At 39.2% G+C, this 25,697-nt stretch overlaps 1 protein-coding gene across 2 annotated transcripts; it reads left to right on the top strand.

Moving 5' to 3' along the window:
• The first annotated feature begins 976 nt into the window (after window positions 1–976).
• Window positions 977–25,321, top strand: RACGAP1 (Rac GTPase activating protein 1). 2 transcript variants are annotated; one of them, XM_031462598.2, is made up of 17 exons: window positions 977–1,107; window positions 7,218–7,302; window positions 12,319–12,521; window positions 13,539–13,675; window positions 14,627–14,696; window positions 16,378–16,431; window positions 17,116–17,196; window positions 17,575–17,692; window positions 18,048–18,178; window positions 18,950–19,114; window positions 20,299–20,394; window positions 20,482–20,680; window positions 22,170–22,275; window positions 22,452–22,584; window positions 22,696–22,831; window positions 23,753–23,861; window positions 24,203–25,321. In XM_031462598.2, the coding sequence occupies exons 2-17, from the start codon at window positions 7,218–7,220 to the stop codon at window positions 24,276–24,278; spliced, it is 1,899 nt and encodes a 632-aa protein (XP_031318458.1). In that variant the 5' UTR covers window positions 977–1,107; the 3' UTR covers window positions 24,279–25,321. The 2 variants fall into 2 exon arrangements, with proteins under 2 accessions (XP_031318458.1, XP_031318457.1); XM_031462597.2 differs by having other exon boundaries at window positions 978–1,107; window positions 7,214–7,302.
• The last annotated feature ends 376 nt before the right edge of the window (window positions 25,322–25,697 follow it).

Genomic DNA, 25,697 nt, shown 5'->3' with positions numbered 1-25,697 from the left:
GATTAAAAAGCGATGATGCAGCTGGTTCAGTGGTATGCCTGCACACAAAAGTCCTCCACAGTGTTTGTTTAAATGGAGTAATGTTTTCCAGGTATAAAACCTGTGATCTTTCCTTTAAACTACCTGCTTCTTGCATGCATTAACCAATATTTTTTCAAATGGTGGGCAGCCAATCATTATTGAGTAATAAATTCAGTGCGGTAGGGATAACTAATATGGTGAGGGTGGTGGCAGGAGAATAGAAAAAAAATAGTTCACAGTTCATTACATGTAGTAAGGATAAGTAGAGTTCTATACTAGTGGTTGTAATGTAAAATCTATTTCTCACTGTGGATTTGGATTACAAGAAAGTATGAAAGCCCTGTGTTAGCACAATGCCAAGTTCTAAATTAACGTTTATTTGATGGAGTCATAGCACTTTGATTTTGTATTTTTTCCCCCGACACGTAGTTACTGGAAAGCAGAGATAATGTTATTTTTATTTTTCTGATTCCTAGTAGAGTCCTTGTTACAAATTTGGTGCACTTAATAAATAAATAACTGTGTCAAATGAAAGCCTCGATGAATGCAGGAATGAATGAAGGCATTGTATAGCTTAGTAAATATGGTTGCAAATAACTGCTGTTCTATCTCCTTACGGAATTCTTCCTGTTCATCCAAGAGACGCGACTTTGTTCAGTTAATAGTTTCCAAAAGCCCTATTTCCTTGCCTGGGGAAAACAGTAAGGCCAAGAATAATTTGTACTCAAGAACTAGCACTTGCCCTTAGTCAATATGGTATCCTAAATGGCTTCAGGAAAGAACTCTGGAGGGGGAAAAAGAAAGAAAATGCCAAACCCCTTGCCCTTAGTTAAGATGGCTACCTTTGGCCTCGCTCTATTAGAACGCGCGTGCCCATTCCTGTCCCCGCCCCTCCGCTTTGTCCTGACGCGTGCGTCGCAACGTAGGGAGACAGCGCGGGAGGAATAAATTTCTCTGTGATTGGTTGGTGTGGGATTTCAAACCCGAGCTGGCGGCGCGGGGCGGCTTTGCCGTTGGGTGAGGCGCAGAGGGAAGTGGAAGGCCGCCCAGGTGGGGCCAGGCGGACCCCGCCAAGTTGCGAGAAAGGTGCGTTTGGCGCTGGGTTTGTGGTGGAAGGGAGGGCGTCCGAGGCCTGGCACCTCCCTGGGGGTCGAGGTGGGAAGGTCGGCACTTACAGCCCCTCCTCTGGGGCTCTTCCCGGACCGTGGCGCGGGCGGCCTGGACGGGCGGTGGCGGGGGAGTGGGGGGCTTCTTTCTCTGCGCCGTGTTTTGTGGAAAGCCAGGGGGCATCTTTCTGAGATGGTGGCTTGAACAGGGCAGGAGCTACCCCAAAGAAGTGGCTATCACTTAAGACAGAGTTAGGGAGTGGGTGGGGGTTACACCCCAGTTCTTTTCGGAGGAACAAGACTTTTTCGAAGGGAAGATCCCTGGCTTTTGAGAGGCCAGGGCCGCCTGTAGTGGAGCCCCTCTCCCTAGTGGGCTGTGTGTGTCTAGGTAGGCAGTGACATCTTGCCCTTCCCATCCTAATTCTCAGCCTTAGTAACAAGGAGGCCTTACTTTACCCTTTCACATTCCTTTCCACAGGATTTCATTCCTCAGCAGAGGGTGTGTATAGAAACGTGGGGTGGGTGGGGAAAATAAGCTTTTTTTTTTTTTTTTTTAAGAAATTCTCTTTAATGTGTAAAGTGAGCTTTTTGAGTTATTGAAAGTGTTTAGAGAAGATGCCTTTTCTATAGCTTAATCATTCAACAGGTATTTATTAAGTGCAAAATATAAATACAAGACAATCTTATTTGGCTTTAAAGGAGCTTGCAATTTATTCAAGCTAATAAAATTTCTAAAGATAACTGATTTGGTGAATCTGGTAGGCCTTTACACTGCTGAGAGTACTGTACCTTGGTACAGCCCTTGTAGAAAATATTTTGAAAATATTTGTCAAGAGTCGTAAGAGGTTTTACCCTCTGATTTGGTAATGCTGGCCTTGGAAATCTACTTTAAGAAACACGGCCACTTGAAGAAAAGCACTGTCTATGTTGATGTCCAGTTTATTCCTTCAGTGAATATTAATCATTTGCCAAGTGTCAGGCACTGTTCTAGGCATCAGGGCCTCAGCAATGAACAAAACAAACAAAAATCTGTCTTCTTGGAACTTAAACTGTTGGGATGATAGACAATAAACAAAATAGGTAAGTTAATATATATATAAGTATGTTAGATGGAGATAAGTGCTTTCGAGTGAAAGAAAAGCATTGGGAGGACAGATGCAATTTAAAATATGGAGAATGAGACAATGATATTTGAATAAATACCTGAAGGAGGTGAGGGAGTGACCATGTGAGAGATTCTAGGCATCTGTAACAGAAAAACGAAATTACCTAAATGTCAACGGAAGAGAACAATTAAATAAATAATTGTTCATCAAATTTTTGTAACTTAAAGGAAACATAATAGAAAAAAGTAAAACACAAATTATATATAATCTTTGATGGCAATTCTATGAAGTATGAGGGCATAGTGGGCAAAAATTAGGGAGGTGCATGTAATTGTTTAGGGTGGTGAAGTTTTAGTTTCACCATTAAAAAGCATTAATTTTTTTTTGAACATAGAAAATTAACAGTCTGAGGCAGTGTTATACATCTGCTAAGTGTTGTAAATAATAGAGGTAATTTAGGACTAAAATGGTAAGAGTGCTTTAGTGAATTGGTGAGACTTATACTGGACCTTGAAGAATGGAACACTTCAGAATGAAAAGAATTTGCAGAAGAGGAGAACTTAGTATAATGAATTTCTGAAATTTTTGATAATAATTTTCTGAAAAATAATAATTCAACTTGTCCCGTTCTGTATTTTAATCTTCATTCATGTTGGACTGAGGATGTTCTGTTTACTCTTTCTGCAGTTGATTTGCTCATAAGAACATTTGGTTTCAAGATATTCCTTCTGCCTGCCAGTTGAATAGAGGCTTTTGATATGGTGAAGCAGAAGCTGGACAGTTGGGAAAAAAAGTTGTTCTGAAATGCTTTCATATGAAAGAATCTTGTATTGAAACAGTCTTAGGGAATGTTTTTTCTTGGCAGCAGAGAACCTGTGTTGTTGATTTCTTGGGAATCTCGAGATTTAGTAATGTTTGTGAGAATGTTTTTCATTAAAACTCTCCCTAAAAACTCATTGCTTTGTCTTACAATATTTAACACCCTTGATGCATCTAAAACCTGATGTATAGCTCTCTTAATAGTGTTGTTTGTAGGGGGAGGAAGAAGAGGATAGAGGCTTTTTCCAGGATACTCTGCAGTAAGATCTGTAATAGTCTGTTATTCTGAAGGATGATGTCTGTTCTCTTGGCTGGGTGATTGAAATTAAATTGGGGACTCAAAGCAATCACATCAAGCTGAGCCTCTTTTCGTGGTGATGCCAAATTGCTCCCTTAGGAATACTCACAGATTGGGAGTCTGTAACATAGTGACTTCTCCATCTCTGGGGCTTCTCATCAATAACAGCTGAGATTCTCTAGCACCTTTTTGTTCAGAGTGCTCCACAAACTGATTTCCTTGCTGCACACAGGGATCATTTCAGCTCTCCCGAAAGGCAGCCGCCTCTGTAGTGAAAAGTGACAGCTGTTTTACAGCTGCAAAGCAATGTACTACAATATGACTTTGTTTTTGTTTCCTTTCACATTAGTGTATCTCCTAGCTATGGAGCTAAATAATAAAGGAGGAGAAATAAAGAAGTATTCGTGAGGGTGAAAATGTGACCCAGCAGGAAAATTAAGACAATTTTCAATTGACATTGAATAGGATGAGTAAATTTTAGCCTTTCAAGTTACAATTTGGCTGAGATATGAGTTAGTACTGATGCTGAAAGATATTTTTGTCATCTATGAATAATTCCTGAGAGTCACTGCTATAGAATGTTAATAAAAATACACAGCCCCCCCCCCCCCCCAGTGTATAAAGAGAAGAGGATTATATTTGCTACTGCTGTTTTTGGATTGCCCAAAGTAAACCTATGTTAGAGGAAAAACTTCTCAGATGCCATGAGCCTCATGTAGAAGATCTTGTTTAAGAGCCCAGGTCAAATTTTGCTATCTCCTCCCTTCTTTTTGATCTGGGTCCCAGCTATGATTTGGTAATCACTATTCTAGGATGTAAATAACAACAGTCAGACCAAAACAAAAAAATAAGACCAAAAAATGTATACCCACTATAATAATACCCTATATTCTTATAGTGAGGCTCAATTTACACATTATAAAACTTACCTACATTGATTTGTAATATTCTATGAGGTAAATAGGACAGGTATTATTGTTCCCATTTATAAATGTGTCTCAGAATTTCAGTGACTTATCCATGGATTTACAGTGTGTAAATAGAAGAACTAAAACTTTATCCCAGGTCTTTTGCCCCCCTCACCTTTTTTAAACTCTTCTGTTTGTTTTCATCCTTATTAAACATTGATGTTCAGGTAGATTGGGAAGTGTTTTTGGCAGTAGAATGGGGGTGTGTGTTCATTTATGTGTTTGATAAAAATATCAAATATTTTTTTAAAAACTGTGTGTAATACAGTAGTGCAAAATGTAAGGTTTCTCCTCTCAAATCTACAGTCTAGATGGAACATAGGATAGAAACATGGTAAAGTTAAATTAGAGTACAAGGTGTGTCTGAGGGCCAACTGAGCAAAGCAGTTGGGGAAAGACTGGGGCCAAGGAGATCAGTTGAATTGAGTGATAATGACCTGCAAGTGATGAGAGCATGGTATATCACACATGAGAGAAGAATCCCCAAAGTCTGGTGATTATATTTGCAGGAAAGGAAGTAACTTAAGGTGATTCTGAGATTTGGAACTAAGGGGGTGAATAATCAAAAAAAAGGAAATCAAATTCAGGAGTCAGTAGGGGAGGGAGTAGGGTTGGTCAGTGGGAAGGGTAGTTGGTGATATATTTGGGGGAAGGATAAAACAATGTCTCAAATCAAAATCAACATCCAGGGCATCCCAAACAAATTGAGAGCTACGGGATTGAGTTACGAGAGAGGCAGGGCTGGAGAGAGAAATAGGTGAGTTGTCTGGAGAGATGTAATGACTAAAGTGGGATGATTTGATATGTTCAGTCACACAACTCCTTCCTAGGTCCTGGGCGTCATGTTAGAGCAGCGTAGATTGAGGTAGTTGTATGAGATAACAGTTACTATGGTGAGATGTGCCCAAGTAGGTACTCTGTATCTTTAGTCTTTTCAGGAATCAAGTTGTGTTTTCAAGAGAATGCCTCCGCACAATACTCACTCTAGGGAGTGGTATGCACAAAGAAAATGGGAAAGAAGGATAGAGGAACTTGAGAAAATGGAGGATTTCTCTTAAAGGGACAAAGAATCAGGTTGTACTGTCATTTAAGACATACAGACCGTCTGAATTTTTGTTTAAACAACCAGTTTTCATTGCCCTAGTTGCACTGTCACATTTTCCTTTTCTATATTCCTGGACAGATAGAAGTTTTCCTATGTACTGAGCTTGCTGTCTTATAGTCTCAGAATATGCACACAAGTTCAGAGGTGATAGGAACCAAGTATACCCCACATGAAAACTGATCGGCTTCTTCCACTTTTGTTGGGAGCCAAAGGGAATCGTCATTTGAGTAGGCTGCTGAATGCCCTGCCCAGGTGTCTGGCCTGTAGCACTTAGGTGCGCTTGCCTTTTTTTGTCATACTGTGAAAATCCACAGGCATCTCTGTAACTTCTACATCTCTTCCTACCAGTTTTAGTGCTATTCTTTTAGTTTTGTTCTTAGTTTAGAGAAGGAGCTTTGTAGTAGATTTGTTGGTCTGGTTGCTTAGCAGCTTGCTGTGATTATGTAGCTTGGAACAGATAGATTGCCATTTGAGAATCTTGGTTTCCGGCCCTGATTCAGGTATATATTGCATCCAAGCTTGGAGTTGAAAGCTTTTTTACTATTAGAGCAATCATCATACAAGTACAAATGAATAATTCTATAGCATTTAATAGAAAATATCTTTATGTTTATATATTCCTTTGTGTCCCCCACCTCCCCACCTCCCTCTTCCTTGCCCTCATAGCTTCTGGTACACCCTTACAAACATTGTAAAACCACTAAACCTTTGTAAAAGAGTTCTTAAAATTTTATTTAGATGCATGAAAAAAGGGCCTGGACTAGAATGTTGAAGGGGTGGTTGGGAGAAACATAAGAAGAATCCTTTAATAGTATTTCTGAGAATGTTCAATTTTCAATTAAATATGATTTTTAATTTTATTTCCTTGATAATTTTCATAACATTCCATTGATATCTTTCTTTCTTGACTGTTAAATGAAGATCTTATTTCCTCAAAGTGTTCCCAGTTCAAGTCTATTTGAGTAGTACTGCCTGTAAGGACACAGTTTTTAACGTAACATCAGCAAATCTTTAGGGGCAAATATGAAGCCTGAAATTCACTATATGGAACACAGTAGTGAATGATTTTTCCTTTGCCCTTCTCACTGTGAAGGTGGTATATTGTTTCCTTGATGCCAGAACGTGGTACAACATAATCCTTTGCCTATACTTAGTATAAATTTATTAGATATAGTCCCTGCACGCAGTCCATCAGAGAGCCCTGCATTACAGAAATAATTCTCGTGCTGCTGAGCTGGCGATTTCCCCACTTAATCACTTGTGTGACGTCGTCTGTGCCGTTGGTAAGAAATGTGCTGACCATGTCCTGCGTTTTAAGAGGCAGTTGCAACATGGTATTAGCTACAAATGAAATTTAAAATAAACCTTTTAAGTTACATTGAAAGTCTTCAAAGTGCAGGAGGATTAAAGTGGCCAAAAATGTTAAATTAATCATTAGGTTTGACTAAGTTGGTTACCTAGTAATCAACTAACATACTTGTCCCTAATTGCTTTCATCTCAGCTCCAGAGTGATTGCAGAGTGGAGGAAAAGAAATAGGCAGGAAGGGAGGGGTGTTATATTCAGAGGACTGAAATGCTTTTGTAATTTTCAAATGAGCTTAAACATTCCAACTTTGTTTTTATAATTAGGATTACACAAAACATCAATTGTTGGCCTTGGATTATTATAATGGTAGCTACACGTGGAAGAGTCCAGATGTTAGTCACTGATGACTGTACTGGATTGCTACTGAATCTTTTGTCTGAGGGAGATGGCAGGACCCCTAATGTATATTTGATTTCTTGGCAGAAAGATGGATACTACGATGCTGAATTTGCGGAATCTGTTTGAGCAGCTTGTACGCCGGGTGGAGATTCTCAGTGAAGGAAATGAACTCCGTAAGTCATTCTGAGCTGGCTTGTGTGAAGAGAAAAAACAGATTTCACATTTGGGTGTTCTATAAGGCTGAAGTGTGTTCCAATCCTAAAATTGTTTTTCATTTGAGTTACCTAAAAAGAAAATGATGATCACTTATCTATGGTCAAAAAGCTTAATGAACACTCATTCTAAATGGTCACCTTTTTTTTCTGCAGTGGTTTTTAAATGGGTTTTACCCAGACTCTTTTCATTATCAAGGTTCTCTTTTCACTAAATAGTTGGCATTAGTTGCTAATTTTATTTTCATATCACTAACTGGGCAAAATCTACTGAATTTCCAAGATTGTTGCCTGTTTTCCTTAGAGTAGTAGTTGTCTAAATTTTTTATCTTGAGTTTTCCCTGTGTTCTAAAAAATATTTTCAAACGAAAAGGAGAAAAATGACATAATTTCTTTTTGAAAGAGGGGCAGTTCATCTGCTTTCACCTCCTTCATTTATTTGGTGCTTAGTACTAAAAGGGTGAGGTTGGATGGTGAGCTGAGGAGAAAAAGGAGGTGGTGATGGAATAGTCTTATGGGAAGTATATTAGTGAGAAGGGTGGGGCTGATAGCACTGACTTAAGTGATCTAAAGAGTTATTCTTTACCAGGTTCTCTTTGTGTTGCCATCCCCTCTGTTTCCAGATTTTCCTTAATACCTATTTTAGTAGGTATTGCTATTAAGTCAGCCTCATTGATATAAAAGTAATGCAAGAACTGTGTCTTAAACTTTTAAAAAAAATCTCCATAGTACTTAGTATGGTGTCTTGCTTATGCCATTCAATATTTTCTTTAATTTGATTGATGTTTTTAATGGTTCTCATCCACTTATAAGCCCTTCAAAACAGTATTCTATCTTCTTTTTCTAATAGCTGTTTCATGACCCTATCATCTGGTACCAACTCAGTAACCATGATGGCATACTAATTAGGCTTCTCTTTGAGCTCACATCATCTCAGAAGATAGATTACTTTGGAGTCTAGTGGGGAAGAGTATTGACTAACAGATCTTAAAATTCAGGTTCCCTCAGCATATACTCAGTGAGAACCTATCACAGCTTCTAGCACATGTTGAGGGAAAGGGATGACTAAATGGCTTCCAAAAAGTATGGTTTGGTTGAGCCTTAGATTAGATATAGGGTAGGATCCCAACAGTCAGAGATGAAAGAGGGCATTTGGGGTCAAGGGAACAACCTGAGTGGCGGCAAGAGGGTGTAGGGTGTGAGGGGAGTACGAGTAAGGGGGGTTGACTTAATCAGGGCTGTGATTTAGGAAGGTTACGCTGGCTGAGGCGGAGGCTGCCTTAGAGGTGGAGGTGGGAGACTGACTAGGACATGGCTGCCATGACTCAGGAAATAGGCAGTGGGAGCCCCGACTGGAGTGGTGATTCTGAAGATGGAAATAAGGGGAAATGGGTGGAAGAGAGAGTGATAAGATCTTTTAGGAGAAGGCAGCTGATAGTATGTGGGGGCAGAGGGAGGAATCTGAGTTTTGTAGTCTCAGTAAGTAGAGCTGGCTTTTAACTGTTACTTCTGTGTCTGTTTCTCCATCTGTAAGATAGGAATTTTGTGGTGAGCATTGGGAGATGAACGAGATACTAGTTGTGAAAATACCTTTGGAAGTAACTATACCAAAAAAATAGAAGGTACTTATTTTTATAGGAACCTTTATTTTATAAGCAAATTTCTATTTTCCCATCGACTTCTGTTATGAAATAGAGGTATGTTTTGTCCCCTCTCCAGATCCCTAACTTGGAACATTGACTTTTGAGTAACTAAAGTGTCTTAGTGTTTTCTGGACCCTAGAATCTTTTTTTCTGCAACCAGCCAGTCTCTGTTCTTTTCTTGGATTCCAGGAATTCCTCCCATGCCTAAGTATCCCTGACTCCTTACTCTTGCTTTTCGTCATAACTTTAGTCCTCTTTCTCCTTTTTGTATAGGAATTTTTATTTTACAGCTAAGTCCAAGGTTACTGAAAGATCAGAGTGAAGGTTAACATTCAAATAAAATGTCTTTAATAGCCTAGATATTTTATCTTTGTTTTCCCTGGTCTACATGATTTTTATCTTCTATTTTTATCATGAGCTGCCTGAAATTTTTTTGATGTTGGTGTAAATTAGGAATAAATATAACTTAATATTTATCAGGTGCCTATTGTGTGCCAGCACCATACTAGGTTGGTGCTATGCTATCTGTGTACGGTAGGTGATACTAAAGTGCATGTGACATGGTGTCTGTCTTCAAGAAGATTGTGGTATTTAAGTTTCAGTAACAAGATTCTGTCTCATGAAGCAGAAGATAATACAAGTATCAAAATATATGCTTTTGGGAAGTACAGAAAAATGTGCAGCAAAAAGATTAAGCAAGGTTTCATAGAGCAGATGGGATGGGTAGGAAAATGGGTGCATAAGAGAGAATAGATAGGGCATTCCTTTTGGAGAGCATAGCTTGATCATAAGCGATAAGGCAGAAATGAACACAGATCCGTCCTGAGGGCTGGGACAGACTGGTTTAGTGAGAGGGTATTGAGTAGTGATGGGAAGTTTGATTAGACTGGTAAGGTAGGCTTGGATGTCTCGAGTTTAAATATGATCTGAACAGTAATTTTCTTCATTCATTCGTTCGTTGAATATTTATGTGCCTACAGTGTACTAGGTAGAGTGCAAGGCACTGGGGATAAAAGCAAGAAAGAGATATGGATCCTTGCCCTTAAGACGAGGAAGAGCCTGTGCAAATGCCCTAGATGGAGTGAGCTGAAAAAACAAGATTTCTGGAATTGCTTTAATCTCTTTGCTGAACCATGAACTAAATCCTGATTTCTTTTTCCTAGATCAAAGATTATTCTCAATTTGTTTTAAGGAAATGTCCCTTCTCCTTTGTCATTTTAGATAGATGAATTTTGTAATTTAATATACACATAGCCCTTTTAAGGAGATCATTTGAATTCAGTAAACCTTTTGAATGTGTACTTCATGACAAGGGCTAGTACCAAATTGAACTGTGATTCACACACTGACCAAAAAATGCCATTCATGTTTATTGATCTCCAGCATCAAAATTTTTCCTGGCTTGTGGTCTAAAGTGCCTTTTTGACCCATCCTTGCCCAATTAGTTTACAACAGAATTGTACATAGAAGTAATATCTTCATCATGTATGCAAATGTTCTGATTTTGGCGTAATATAAACTAAACTAGTAATTTAATCATCTGTATTAAAATGGGAACTGTGTCCTTGAAATGAACTGATAACTTTATTTGGTTTCAGTTCTATGGTTCAACTCAGTTAGACCTGTAACATACACCAATTAACAGTGAATGGAATTAAAACCCCAATTTAATAAGACTTATCACAAAGTATCCTAAAGAACAAACAAACCAGTGAAATTAGGTCAAATGGAAATCTTTTCATTCTCAAAATTATTTTTCAATTCAGTAAATATTTGAGTGTGTAGGCAACACTATATTTAGAAACATTTAATTGACCACAGTGTGGAGCTAGAAAGTTTTTAGACTGTGGAGTTGAAAAGTCTGTTTACTGTTCTTTATTTTTTTAAATTGAAGTGTTACATACATCAAAAAAGTACACAAATAATAAGTGCATTGCTTGATGAATCACAGGAGTAAATGTGACTAAGAACCAGCTCTTGTTTTTAATTTTTTTCCTTGTGAATTTAGAATTTTGAAAGAGTTAAATTTGTAAAAGGATATATTAATTTTCTTTTTCTTTAAGTTACGAGGGGGAAAAAAAACCTTAGTAATGTGTTTCCAAACTGTAAACTAAACCAGTATATCATTTAAAACTATTTGAATTGTAATAATATATTTTACTTTTTGAGATCCTTGATATTTGCCTTGTCTTAAGATAACTAGATCATAATACCCTGTTTTGCTAAAATCTGTTGTTTGCTAAAAACCTAGGTTTCCTTGTGGGGAAGGCCTGGTTTTTCTACATTAATTATCCTAATTTATAAGTTTGAAATATAGTCAAATTATTAAAATTGCTTTAAAATGGCACTATATTATTTCTGTGCTCTTAGGTTAAATTCAAATAGGAAAACTGCCCTTATTACCTAAGAATCTGCTAGCTTTGTGTGAATTTGGCCTAGTTTCAGCTGTAAACTGGGTTAGTTTGACCAGCAGGATGTACGTTTTAGAAACTTGCTCCATCATTCTGGTGGAGAATGATGCTTAGAGATAGATTGAGGTTAACTAGAAAATAGAAAGGCATTGTAGAATAGTCTTTGCCAATGGCAGTTGATAGGAACAGATGCCACCAGGGTTATTATGCTTGGAGGTGCTGCCTTGGAAGTTATGTGCTCTTCGCAGACACTTGAAAAGAGTCCACATTCCACTCTCAGTGACTCACCCAAACTAGTATGATCTTCTCTTCCTGTGTCTTTCCAACTGGAATGTTTACATACCCTTCAGGGCTGTGTTAAAACAGTGAAAGCAAATTGGCTGTTTACTTTCAAATCAATAGTTGTATAATTATATAGCTGAATGCAATTGTGGGTTTAGACATCTGTAATATTAATCTACATCTACCGGAGCATATTACAGCAGTAACATTTGAATTTGCAGTAGTTTAACGCCTTTGGCGCAGCAATACGTGACTCTAAAGGAGGCTGTTTTTGTTTTATAGCTGTAACTGTCCTGGTGCGTGACAGCTGCCCCAAAGGTATCCCCCTTTAATTGCCTTCTGTTCAGGAGCTTTCACTGTTAGGGTTACATCTGGAGCCAGGTGACTAATGAATTACTTACTCCATAGCAGACGCCACTGGCTAAGCCAAAAGTAAGTGGTTATTGACCACTGAAACTTCTCATCCCGAGTGGTGAACATATATCCAGGATCTGTTCCTGGTTATTTTTAGCTAGATTTGCCCATAGTACAGCTGGTCCCTCAACTATGTATTTGGAGTAAAACTAAGCAGAGGACTCATTTATTAGAGCATTTATACCCTATTTGGTATTTGAATTATTAAAATTTCCCCCTTTTCTTAGAATTTATCCAGTTGGCAAAGGACTTTGAAGATTTCCGTAAAAAGTGGCAGAGAACAGACCATGAGCTGGGCAAATACAAGGATCTTTTGATGAAAGCAGAGACTGAGCGTAGTGCCCTGGATGTTAAGCTGAAGCATGCGCGCAATCAGGTGGATGTGGAGATCAAACGCAGGCAGCGAGCTGAGGCTGACTGCGAAAAGCTGGTGTGTATTGTTTTTATGCTAGAACTGTGACAGTGGGGGAGGCGGAAGCATCATTTGATAATGTTTCCACCTGCCCAGATATACCTGGTTTCTTCTACTACATTAAAGAACTGAAAGCACCCTGTCCAGTGGCAGCTTGTCCGTGATTGGAGCTGAAATTACAGCCTGTTCTTCATAAGTTGAAATTTAATTTTTTTCCCCTTTAGACCTGAGACTTATTTAATAGATTTCAAGTGAGAATTTAAAGAATTAAAATTAGGAGGAAAGTCAGGGAAATCCTAGCATATTTGGTCAGTCACAAGATATTGGCTGTCTCTCATTAATGATTATAAGTGCTACTTAGAACATCCTTATCCTTATATCAGTTTGTCATTGATACGGGCAGGACAACTCTTAAGTCTTTCCTTCATCACTGCTCTTAATTTAGGGTAAAGAGCTGGATGTATTCAACCAGTGTGATTAGCACAGCACACTATCATTTTGATGTACTAGGGTGGGTCATGGTACAAAGGAAAGGCTTCACTAGGAGGGACCAGTCCATCTTGGTACAGTGTTAGATGCCTAAGTAAGCTCACATTGTCTGGTTCCAGTGCATTAAAGCTTTCTATCCATTTTAATATATTTCGCGCCACCGTTTAGAAAGGTGAGTGGCTGTTTTGATCTATAGAAGAAGCCAATAATTGTCCTGATAAAATGACACTAAAGTGTGTTTGCTCTACGAAATTTATTTTGGGATTCTCATTTTGCAATACTCCCTTCTCTTGGATTAGCAGTTTGATCCAAAAGTCTTGTAGCAGAAACTCCACTATTTGAGATGGAGTTCATTTTACCAGTCAGAAATCAGAGACACAATCTGGGCTTGATGAGAATTAATATGCTATTGGTGTAGCAGCCTTCCTGAAGGCTTATTTGCATAATGCTGTATTTTAATGTCTTCTGGTCTGCCTGTCCCATAAATTTGAGGTGAAGCTTTCTCCCCTGGTTAGCTAGGATGTTTTACTCTGCTTTGGTCTGTAGGAAAGACAGATTCAGCTGATTCGAGAGATGCTCATGTGTGACACATCTGGCAGCATTCAACTGAGCGAGGAGCAAAAATCAGCTCTGGCTTTTCTCAACAGAGGCCAACCATCCAGCGGCAATGCTGGGAACAAAAGGTGGGGGAACTGCATCTGTTGTTATCTGATCACAAGCATCACAGCTGTCAGAAGTTCTTGTTATCTAAACTCTTAAATATACTGCTTCTGGAATGTGTGCTGAATAAAGCAGAAAAAGACTTTGGAGGAAGGGTGGATGGGAAATGAAGGCGCAGGGGCCTCCCTCTTTATTTTATTTTATATTTTTTTTCTTTCCTTAAGATGTTTCATCATGGGTAAAATTTGATGTTGGTGCTAAATTGCACTTCAGTAACTAATCCTGCACATTGCTGAGAGACCTAAAGGTGGAAGTGGCAGTTCAGCAATACTTCAGGTGTTTGCTCTCCAGAGAGCTCTTGTAGCTCTTCTAGTTTAGAAAGGCCTTCTGTGAGCAAGACCAGATAATAATTTTGGTTCCACTGCATCACTGTTTAAAATAGTCTCAACCAGGCTTTGAATTTAACACCCCTAATACAATACGTAGGAAAAGGTCAGCACTCTTCGAGCGATTTATTTTGTTGCCTGGTTGTTTTATGGGGAATCTTTATAACTAAGAAGATGTACAGGCTTAATTTCTTAGAAAGCTAATGCTGGGTAATACTCTTCTCTTGTAGAAAGCAACCACAGTTGGGATCAAATTAAACTTCACTCTTCTGCCTTGTGAATCTGCAGTAGCCTGTAGTACAGTCTCAGCAGGGAATAGCACCTGTGCCCCTGACTGTTAACTTTCAACTACTGTTATAAGGCCTTTGCTGAAATGGCAGCTGTGCTGCATGTGCATGCACGCACATCTCCCCATGTAAACCATAAAAAGCAACCCACCCCAGCTAGGGTTTGAGCTTGTAGTTATCTCCATGGGGAAGATATTGCTGTGAAATTGCTGATGTTACCTGACCAGTGTGACTTGTTCTGGTGTTGATGGATTTTACTTTCCACAGTCTTGTGTCTAACGCTACTGTTTTACTCATCTAGACTGTCAACCATTGATGAATCTGGTTCCATTTTATCGGATATCAGCTTTGACAAGACTGATGAATCGTTGGTAATGAACACTTGATTTCTGAGAATTATCTATTTTTCTTAACCCTGCTCCCTCAGGAATAGCTGTCCTGTCCTCTTTTCTGGAATTCCTTTATTACTATTTTATTACTTGATGTGTTATAGATACTGATCTAGCATTTAAAAATATAAATGCATATAAGCTATAAGAGACTGGCTTACATATTTATTTAATTTCTGGAAATAAGAATACAAGAATACAGAATTTAGGATTTGGCATGAGGTTAAATTTATTTAACATATCTATGAGCTGTGTGTACTAATTGATTACTATATCTCGACTTATTTTAAAACCCAAGCTAACACCAAAAAAAAAAAAAAAAGCAAGACTCTATCCAAGAAGAGTTTATTTGCTGCTCTTGGGGGGAAGAGATTTGTGCCTTATTTCTGAATTAATTTGGTTCTTGAGGAAGACTTAGTCCTACTTCACAATTAGAAGGAAACCAGTGCCCTGGAACTTCAGCCAGAAGGCAGATGAAAATTCCCAGGCACTATATAATGCGTTAATGAACAGCGGTTCACGTGTCTAAGCTCTTTGTTACCCTGCTTTTGTGAGGTAGCACCCTTCTCAACTTATGGTGGTATTTCTGGATAAGAGGTCATCTCCTGATATTTTAGTCTCTGATGTTCTGGAGATTGGTTTGTGTATCTTTTCTGTTTTACTGGATGAAAGGTAGCAAACAAGACAGTAAATCAGGAGGGTATTGGTAGTTGGTTTTCTGATGATAACAAGACATGTGATAACTCCTTGTTGCATAGGCTTAGAGTTTTTTGTCCAAATTCAGTGTTTGACTAGGGAAATAATTACCATTTTGTAGATACAAATATTAGGTGTCATCTTTTTGAAATAAGGAATGGCATAGTTTGGGATACATAATTAAACTAGAATATATTATTAGCTGATTTTAGAGCTAGACCTGTGATGTGGTATCTGTCGTAACCGAAGCTGAAACAAACAAGCAGTAGCTAAATTACTTGACCATGAATTGGAGAGGTTACATTTATTTAGCTAAGTTATATACAGCTGTTTCTGGATTTTGCATGTTTAGGGATTATCAGGAATAAGGAGGTCATAGGTAGCTAGTAAAAATGAATGCAAATGGTTAAAATAAGTGAGGTAAAACTAGACCACAGTGAAAGACAAACAATTCTTCAGTGTCTATATGAATGTCTTTTTTTAGGGCCTAAGTAAGAGGGATGATGGAGAGACATAAAACCTAAACTAGAACTTTGAAAGTGGCTCTATTGTGCAGAACATCTGATTAGATGATAGCAGTCCCTTAAGAGCAAAGATCACATCTAACACGATCAGCATAGTGCCTAACATTCTGTAAGGTCTAAAACTAATTACAGAAATCATCAGAAATAAAGGACCAGGCACTGGAGATAATCACGACAGAAGTTGATTCTTTTAACCTTTTCTTGCCTCTGTGGTATTGATTCCTGATTCTATTATAATAGCTTCAATTTTGGAAAGAAAGCATGTTAACTTACTACAGCTCTTGTAGCTATGACATTTGGGACCCTCCCTTCCCCCTCTCCCTGACTTGTGAGTTAGGTACTCTGACTCAAGAGGCCTTTAAAATTCTCTGCAAATGTATTTGCACAGGGTTTAGGGGAGGCCTAACCAAAGAAAGAAATTAATACAGTGTAATTGTCAACAGGATTGGGATTCTTCTTTGGTAAAGACTTTTAAACTGAAGAAGAGAGAAAAGAGGGTATGTATGGTTCTGTTTAGTTTTTTTTTTTTTTTTTTTTTTTTTTTTACAAAGTAGCAATGAAAGAATTTTCTCTGGAAATTTTGCCATGATGTTGCATTCCTGATACGGTGCTCTAGCCGTTATTAAACCTGTATTACAAATGAATCCTTGTTGTGGGGGTGGTATTGATGTTCCTTGAGGTATTAACTCAGGACAGAATTCTGTCCTGTTTCACTTCTCCGGGCTGCTCTCAGTTCATTTATCGAGAGGAAAAGGATATATCTGTTTGTTTTGAGTTGTCATATGAATTTTTATGTAGGACTTTTTGTGCTCTAATATAAGCTTCAGATGAAATGTGTATATAATGGGATATACAGAGAACTATCTGTGTGTGCTTGTTTAGGGTACTTAATATGTTTCCAAAGACTTCTGTCCTTAAATAAGATTACACTCTACTTTTTCTAGTGCTGTCATCTAAAATTTTCCAAAGCTTGCTTGTTTCTTCTAGGGTATTGAGCACATTTTTGTGTTGGTACAACGTAAGCTTCAAGTGGAAATAGGCAATGAGAGAGAGAACATTGTTATTTACTACAGCCCTGGTATCTAGGGCTTGCGTCCACATTGTCTAATGGGTAATTTTATCTTTTGTGCTTCAGATCTTCTGTTTGGTACTAAAGTTCTTGGTTTTTGCCCCATCTCTAGCGCTCTAGTAGCCGACAGTTCATTGACGGTCCCCCTGGACCTATAAAGAAAACTCGTTCCATTGGCTCCACAGTAGACCAGGTAAGAATAGTCAGGCTAAGAGAATTTTGTTCTCGAACACATCAAAGATTAGTGGCCCCAAGCATTAAAAATCCCGAGTCAACATTGCAGTGTTATTGAGAGAGATGTTTAGTGAAAGTTTTTCTCTGTAATAGAATCCTTATCCATATGAATAGAACAGTAAACAACTTCCAGCTTTATGTTTGGTTCTTAGTTGCTTGTATGTAAACCCCTGTGACCTATATTTCTATTTTAAAGTATGAGATTTCAACTTAAGAGTGTTTGGGACTGGAGGCTTAAGTCCTAACTGAGACTCAAGAATTTTTCAGCTACTCCAGAACACCCTATAGTGGAGGGGAAATGAGATTCATCCTTCCCTCATTACTACCTTTGTTTTAGGGGAATGAATCCATAGTTGCAAAAACTACAGTGACTGTTCCCAATGATGGCGGGCCCATCGAAGCTGTGTCCACTATTGAGACTGTGCCATACTGGACCAGGAGCCGAAGGAAAACAGGTCCGGGGGTTTGTGACTGAATGGCCTGTGTAAAATGACTGGTAAAATCTGGGGAGAACTGGAGCCTCAGAACCCTCGTTCAGCAGGAGTTGGATGTGTTGGGTGGTTTCCTACACTGCTTACCGAGGGCCAGAGCACTGTTCGTGTCATGCTCTGCCTTTGGCTTGCTAGCCTGGCCTTCGCCATAGTGTAGAACTTGTTCTTCTGGAAATGATTCTTTGCATAGCCGTTATATTCACTTCTGATCAGTATTACAGATTACCGGTTATCTACCAGTTATGTATTAAAATTGGGGTTAGAATTCAGAAGGAACAAAATACTTAAGACACAAAGCTTATAGTTGCCTGATTTCTAGGTACTTTACAGCCTTGGAACAGTGACTCCACCTTGAGCAGCAGGCAGTTGGAGCCGAGAACGGAGACAGACGGCCCCAGCACTCCGCAAAGCAATGGAGGGATGCGCCTGCACGACTTTGTCTCCAAGACGGTGGGTCTGGGGTTGCTGCCGCTCTTGGGCATGTCTGACTTTTTAATTCTGGAAGTACCAGCAACAAATTTAGATTCTTCTGTGTTATCAAGCTAAAAGTCAAATTTCCTCCTCCTTCCAGTCCCACTCTCCATGGGTAACTACTGGTTACAGAGGGTGTATATCTTTCCATTCTGTGAGTAATACTAAATTAAAACTAAAACACTATTCAGAAGCAGTTGTTTGTGCTTTTTAGTGACGTGTATTTATACTTCATGCTTGAATATAGCACTTTTTTTTTTTTCGTTGGAGGTACCGGGGATTGAACCCAGGATCTTGTGCATGCTATGCACGTGCTCTGCCACTGAGCTATTACCCTCCTCCCCAAATAGAGCACATTTTAACTTTGTCCCATTTGATTTCCTCATAAAAACCCAAGCAAACCGACTGACTGAGGCTCAGAGGAGTTAACTGACTTGTTTGAGCCACAGGACAGTAAGTGGCAAAGTTAACATGGGGGCTTTCTGACTCCTTGTCAACAGATTCTTTCCAGTACTACAGTGATCTCTTCCAGATGAGTGCCCTTACACAAGCTACTTAGCCTCTTTTTGCTTCTGTTCCCTTATCTTAAAGAATACAAGACCTTATTTTATAGGATTATTGTGAGAATTACACAAATAAATATGTGTAATGGGATTAGAAAGTTGTTTGGCACATGCTAAGTGCCTAATAAATGCTGGTAGATGATGATGATAATTGTCTAATTCATACCACTCCCGGTTTCATCCTCAGGTTATTAAGCCCGAATCTTGTGTTCCATGTGGAAAGCGAATAAAATTTGGCAAGCTGTCTCTGAAGTGTCGAGACTGTCGCGTGGTCTCTCATCCAGAATGTCGGGATCGCTGTCCCCTCCCCTGCATTCCTACCCTGATAGGAACACCTGTCAAGATCGGAGAGGTGCGCTGTGGGAGCTGTCATTGTGTTATGGCTACTTTAGCTTTTCAAAAGCTTAAGGTCTTTTTTTTCCTAAAATTAATAATTCCAAGTATATTTCTTCCCACAAATAATGAATAGAAATTACAAAATGTTAACTTGCAGCAGAATCCTGTTTGGGTTTGTCTGTTTAGTAACCTTTCTAAACCAAATTCCTCTTCCCCTTCTTCCCCCCTCTCCTTCCCTTTCCTTCTTTTCTTCCTTTCTTCCTTTTCCCTTCCCTCCCCACCCCCCTCTGCTTTCCCCCTCTTCTTTTCCTTTCCCATCCCATCCAATTTTGTAAGATTTCAAACATATACAAAAGTAGAGAGAGTACTATAACTAAACCCCTGGTTCCTGTCACTCAACTTCCACAATTCCTAATTCATGACCAGTCTTGATTTATTAATAATAACCCCATCTCCTCTTGACCCTGTTCAGTGAATTATTTTGAAGCAAATTCCAGCCATCATATAATTTCATCTTTGAATATTCTTTCTCTCATGTTAGAGATATTCCATACTAAGCTATTAAGATTAGATTATTTCTAAAATTTGATTCAGTTCATTAAGAAATTATTTGTTATAAGCAATGTTAGCAAGAATCAAAACAAAATGACTAAGCTGCTACCCAGCCTCCAGCAAATCAAATGTTACTTTTCTTTAATCTTAAGAGTTCTTATCCATGCATAAAATTTTTTACAAATTTTCTATAGTCTAGTATAGAACCATGGAGTTCTCTCCTACAGATAGGTTTGTGTCATGATCAACTGTGAGTTGTGTTAAATAATTTTTCTTACTAAGAATAATTAAAGTGCAGAAAGGTTTCCTTTTTTAGAGTAATAAATTAGTTTATATTAAACTCCATAGCTGTAATCTCATTGCTTGCTTTTTGATGCCCTTGACTATATAAGAGGAACAGGGGCGGAACTGTAGCTTGTGGTCTTATTACTTGTTCATGCAAGAGTGTGGTGGATGTGACTATAAATCAGTCCTGGTATGGAGGTAGGAAAAATAATTGAGAGTCTCTGTTCTAATATATGCATTGGGAAGAGAAATTTAAAAGTAAACATGATGTCCCAGCCTGAGTATTAGTGTAGGGTGATTTTCTCATTGGTCTTCATCTGCTGATCTAAGTGGTATAAATAATTTTAAACTCTCCCTTTTCAGGGAATGCTGGCAGATTATGTGTCCCAGACTTCTCCAATGATCCCTTCCATCGTTGTCCACTGTGTAAATGAGATTGAGCAGAGAGGGCTGACTGAGGTAAGAGTCCACCCTTGGAGAGAGTGAATTTGTTATTTGTGTCAATAATTAAGAGGTTTTTAACTGAAAGTGTCATCTTGATAATAGACAGGCCTTTATCGGATCTCAGGCTGTGACCGGACAGTGAAAGAGCTGAAAGAGAAATTCCTCAGAGTGAAAACCGTGCCCCTTCTCAGCAAAGTGGATGACATCCATGCTGTCTGTAGCCTCCTGAAAGACTTCCTTCGAAACCTCAAAGAACCTCTTCTGACCTTTCGGCTAAATAAGACCTTTATGGAAGCAGCAGGTAAAGGCAGGTCTTAGTACTTGAATGTGACTCCCACGAGGGGCAGGAATTTTCGACTCTTCTGTTTCCTGTTTATTCCCTGCCTGGTACAGTGCCTGAAATATAGCAGGTGCTCAAATGGATGGATGAATAGCTGTATCCATGTTCTCCTATCCTCTCCTGTCTAAATTGTACAGAGCATTAACGGGTTTTTTTGTTGTTGCTTTTTATTGTATTTTTTGTCAAGTTTTAGGTTGTCCTTTTGAACTTGGAGCTATCTTTGATTCCTTTACCTCACACCCTACATTTAATCCATTGGCAAATCTTGTCAGCAAAGGTCTTGTAAATATATCTTAAATTTAAAATTTCTCACTCCTATTGCTACCACTCTTGACCTCTCTTTCCCTGGAGTGATGTAAGAACCTACTGATTTTCCTATTTCTACTCTTGCCCTCTTAAGGTATAATCTTCATACAGTAGCTCAAGTGGTTCTTTTACAATTTAAATTAGATGATGTCCCTTCTGTCTTCAGCCTCCTCCAATGGCTTCCTATCACTCTCAGAATAAGATCCACAGTCCTTAACAGGCCCAAAAGACCCCACATGACTTGGCTCCTGATTAGGTCTCCAACAGCATTTCTTTCAGCATTCTCCCCTTCCATCCTTCCTCCCTTCCTCCCTTCCTCCCTTCTTCCCTCCCTTCCTTCCTTCCTCTCTTCCTCCCTCCCTTCCTCCCTCCCTCCCTTCCTCCCTCCCTCCCTTCCTCCCTTCCTCCCTTCACTTCCCTTCCCTCCCCTCCATCTCCTTCCCTTCCCCCTCCTTCCCTTCCCCCCTGCCTCTCCACACTGGAATTCTTGCAATTCTTAGAGCATAACCAGACTTACTCCCAACTCAAGGCCATCACATTTGTGGTTGTCTCAGCCTGGAGTGGTGTTTGCATGATTTTCTCCTTTATTTCTTTTGGGTTTCTTTTTGGATATCCTGTCCTCAGGAACACCTTTCCTGACCACCTTGTCTAAAATAACATCTTTCATTACTTTCTAGCTTCTTGCCTGCCTTATTATTTATTATATATATCACTACCTGATAGATAACTTGCTTTTTGACTGACTTCTCCAGTTGCATGAGGCAAGGTCTTTTGTTTAGGTCTGCTTAATCCTGAGCACTTAGAACAGTGCCTGGCACATAGTAGGCTCTTAAACATGTTTCATGAACAAATACCTTCTGAATAATTGTAGTCACTGCAGTCATATGTCTGCCTTCCTGGAAACATGAGTTTCCAGCTGCTTTCCCTAACTGCAAGAGCCGGTTGTTAAAAAGTTCTGATTTCTAATATTGAGCTGTTGGCCAGTATCCTGCTTGTTAATGAAACTAGAATCTGATGCAGTCATGAACCTAATCAGAAGTTTCAAAAGCTTACTGTATAGATGAGACTTTGTGGTCGATAACTTGGAAGCCTGCTGTCAAGGGAAAAAAGTCTGGGCCTCTTGTTGCTTTCTTTCCATTTACAGAAATCACAGATGAGGACAACAGCATAGCTGCCATGTACCAAGCTGTCGGTGAACTGCCCCAGGCCAACAGAGACACATTAGCTTTCCTCATGATTCACTTGCAGAGGTGAGTAGAGCAGAAATTTGTTGCTGGGAGTCAGAGAATTTGCCAGGGGGATGAGAATGGGGGTTGGGTGTTAGGGAGGGAATGCGAGGGGTAAATTGTTTTTCTATAGATCTTACTATTTCTGTCTGCTTTTAAGCAGAGGGACAAGTCTTCTAATTTAATGCTATTTTACTTAGGGTGGCCCAGAGCCCAAACACTAAAATGGATGTTGCCAATCTGGCTAAAGTCTTTGGCCCCACGATAGTTGGCCATGCTGTGCCCAATCCAGATCCAGTGATAATGTTACAGGACATCAAGCGTCAACCCAAGGTAGGCAAGCATGTCTGTATATATACATGACTTTTGTCACATGATAACATGAGAGAACAGTGAGTAAGCCCTGAGCTTTGGAAGTTTGTTAACATATTTGGTGGCTTTTAGGTGGTAGAGCGCCTACTTTCACTACCCCTGGAATACTGGAGTCAGTTCATGATGGTGGAACAAGAGAACATTGAACCCATGCATGTCATTGAAAACTCAAATGCCTTTTCCACACCACAGACACCAGATGTTAAAGGTAAGGCTTAAGTTGTGCTTCTTAAAGGGCCTGACTCCCTCTCTGGTTTTTGGTCAGGTGCCCTCTCCTTGTCTTTGCTAGAAGTGTTTAAAATGCACATTCTTCAATAAAATTAATTTTGAGAATTCTATCATTAAAAATTTGTACAGTTCTACCTTCCTTATTTTTTTTCTACTTTTTCATGTTCTGCTTCTTTACCTATATGGATTTTTTTTAAAATATAGGTATAATAATTTAGATATAATTAGTTCTTATTTCACTTAGCATATTATGAGAACTTTCTCTGTTACTATATGATCTTAGTTATCATGTTTCTGGTTGTAAACTATAGTTTACCTAAGTGTTCTATTAGGTATTGATGGTATTTTTCAATTTTTCATAATTACACATAGCAATGCCATCAATATTGTATGTATATACTACCTTTTTTCATCCCTGATGATAATTTCCCATGAGTGAGAATCATTGAATTAAAGGTTTTAAACATTTTTATGTTTCTTGATATGTTTTACCAATGTGATTTTAAAGGCTTTTGCCAGTTTGTATTGCCACCAAAAATGTATGAGGCTGGTTTCATTCCAACTTCACTGGCATCGGAGACCTGTTCTTTCATTACTGCAAGTTCTTTTTTAAGGGAGCATATTGTTTTTTTCTAACATAGGAAAAAAAAATCAAATATATGTTGGATTTGAGAATGGCCAAATCAGAAAATGAATCTCAGCTATTCACTGGTTGCCTGTATGGTTCAAAAAATACACTGCTGTGTCACAAAATGGTGACAAAAATGATCTCTGGGACCTTGCTAGGTCTCTAACCTTACCTCTTAAGTGTTTCACAGAATATTCGGCTTAAAACTGGCTGCCTACAAGAGTGCTTTCTTTTTTCCTCTCCTTTAAATATATGTCTTAACTTTGATTGAAGTGAGTTTACTGGGCCCCGTGACCACTCCTGAGCATCAGCTCCTCAAGACCCCGTCATCCAGCTCCCTGTCGCAGAGGGTCCGCTCCACCCTCACCAGGAACACTCCCAGGTATGTGGAATCGGGCTGCTGGGAAATAAAAAATGACTGCTTCCTTTCTTTCTCATCATGCTGAAGCTTATTGAAAGAAAAATTGAATTAGATCTTAGCCAGCAGCTGGACTTTAAAAGGAAACCTGGAGCCATTAAGATCTGGTTTTTAAAAAGGGTCTAAGGATCTGTACTGTTTTTCCCCTCCCTCATCTCAGGTGACAAAGCATGGTTTACAGAGTACTTGTTTCTGGCTTTCCTACTGTAGTTGATTATATTAAGTAATGTTATAGTTATTTACCATTTTTTATAGAATACTTTTCCAGTTCATTCTCTATTTTTTTTTTTTTTTTTTTTTTTTAGATTTGGGAGCAAAAGCAAGTCTGCCACTAACCTAGGACGACAAGGCAACTTTTTTGCTTCTCCAATGCTCAAGTGAAGGCACGCCTCCTGTACTTCCCAGCATTTACTGACTGCAGGGAAGGGCGCACCTGCGCTCTGCTCGGCAGCCTCCTGTACTCATTGCTACTTTTAGCACTCTCAAGGCTTTTAATCAAGTTTAATTGTGCATGGGGGTTTTATGAAAACTATATATATCTCCCTCTCCTTCTCCTCAAGTAATGTAATGTCAACACCTCGTGCTGCCGTTGTTGGGAGCTTCTAGATGGGAGATCTTTGCAGGAGTAGAAGTAGGTTTGAAATTTGTTGTGATTCTTTTTGGGGCTGGAGGCACGTCCCCTTGGCTTAAAGCCTAATGCTCTCGTGTAATGACCTTTCTCTGGTGTGATTTCCGTGAGACTGGTAGAAGCCCTACCTCTTCAGTAAGACTGACTTGTGTTAGGGTGGAAAGTGGGAGGGCAGGGTAAAGAAAGGTTTGGACAGAGGATTTAGGATGGCTCCTTTTGAGAACCTGGAAGTCCCCCTCCCCCTGTTATGACCTGAGCTATGATGTGGAGCCTTCATAGATAAGGGCTACGGTGAGGACTGCACTGGTAATGGGAATGTGCTTAGCTTTCTTTTGGATTGATTAGGTTTAATAGTGTTAAGTGGCACAACCTTGTAAGCGTGATACCACAAACTTGTATTTATTTCTAGTGGACCTCTGGCTGGACTTTGGGGTTTGGTTGGGGTCAAAGCCAGTTTATTCTTAAGTTGAATTCATTCTGATGTTGGACCCCCCACCCCCACCCCCTTGTCCATTGGAGCCCGACTTCTAAAGGTCAGTATACCGTCTACTTAGCGGCCCAGCTAACAGTTACGAGTAGGCTGTAAGGGAAGATTGTCAATATTCTGTGTGGCAAGAAAAGCCACACTCATTCTGTCTTTGCACTTTGGATGCTGAAATCTTCCTATGGAACATAGCCACGTCTAGATAAATATGAGCAGTTTCTTCTATTAAAATTATTTACAATGTCTATCAAAATGCTTTCTTCTATAGACTATTTCTGACCCATAGTGGCCCTTGTCTGTAAAACATGTATTTGGAATAATATTTGGAAAAAAGTAAATAGTTTTTTCAAAATGAATGTGAGATTGGTTTTCTTGTCCTGGAAGGTAACCTTCAGTGCCTTCTTTTAGAAAACATTTTCCCCAAAGTGTTCGGTCGTTCATCTCCCTTTCCCCCCTCCCCGCAACTTCACCACCACCAGGAGTTTGTTTCTTTGTTTCTCACTCACTCTCACTGTCCAAATTGAAGTCCTAGATTTGTCCTGACTGTTATCCTCTTGCTTGATGAAACTACTTTAAACAAAAAACAAACTTTTTAAACAAGTCTTAGGGACCAGAATGGTGCAGATCAAAAAACCCAACAACTGTCTGGCTGGCTGCCTGGAACATCCTTCACTGCTGGAAGTGACTC

The sequence above is a fragment of the Camelus dromedarius genome, chromosome 11, assembly GCF_036321535.1.
Source record: "Camelus dromedarius isolate mCamDro1 chromosome 11, mCamDro1.pat, whole genome shotgun sequence".
Taxonomy (NCBI): Eukaryota; Metazoa; Chordata; class Mammalia; order Artiodactyla; family Camelidae; genus Camelus; species Camelus dromedarius.
Note: the sequence above shows the minus strand (reverse complement) of the source record. Positions and strands in the feature narration are given on the sequence as shown.

Excerpts from the sequence above, each read along its gene's own strand:
- RACGAP1 (XM_031462598.2), top strand. The coding sequence starts at position 7,218 with ATGGATACTACGATGCTGAATTTGCGGAATCTGTTTGAGCAGCTTGTA. Across the intron at positions 14,697-16,377 it reads ACAAGACTGATGAATCGTTG|GATTGGGATTCTTCTTTGGT; the intron begins GTAATGAACACT and ends AATTGTCAACAG. Across the intron at positions 19,115-20,298 it reads CACCTGTCAAGATCGGAGAG|GGAATGCTGGCAGATTATGT; the intron begins GTGCGCTGTGGG and ends CTCCCTTTTCAG.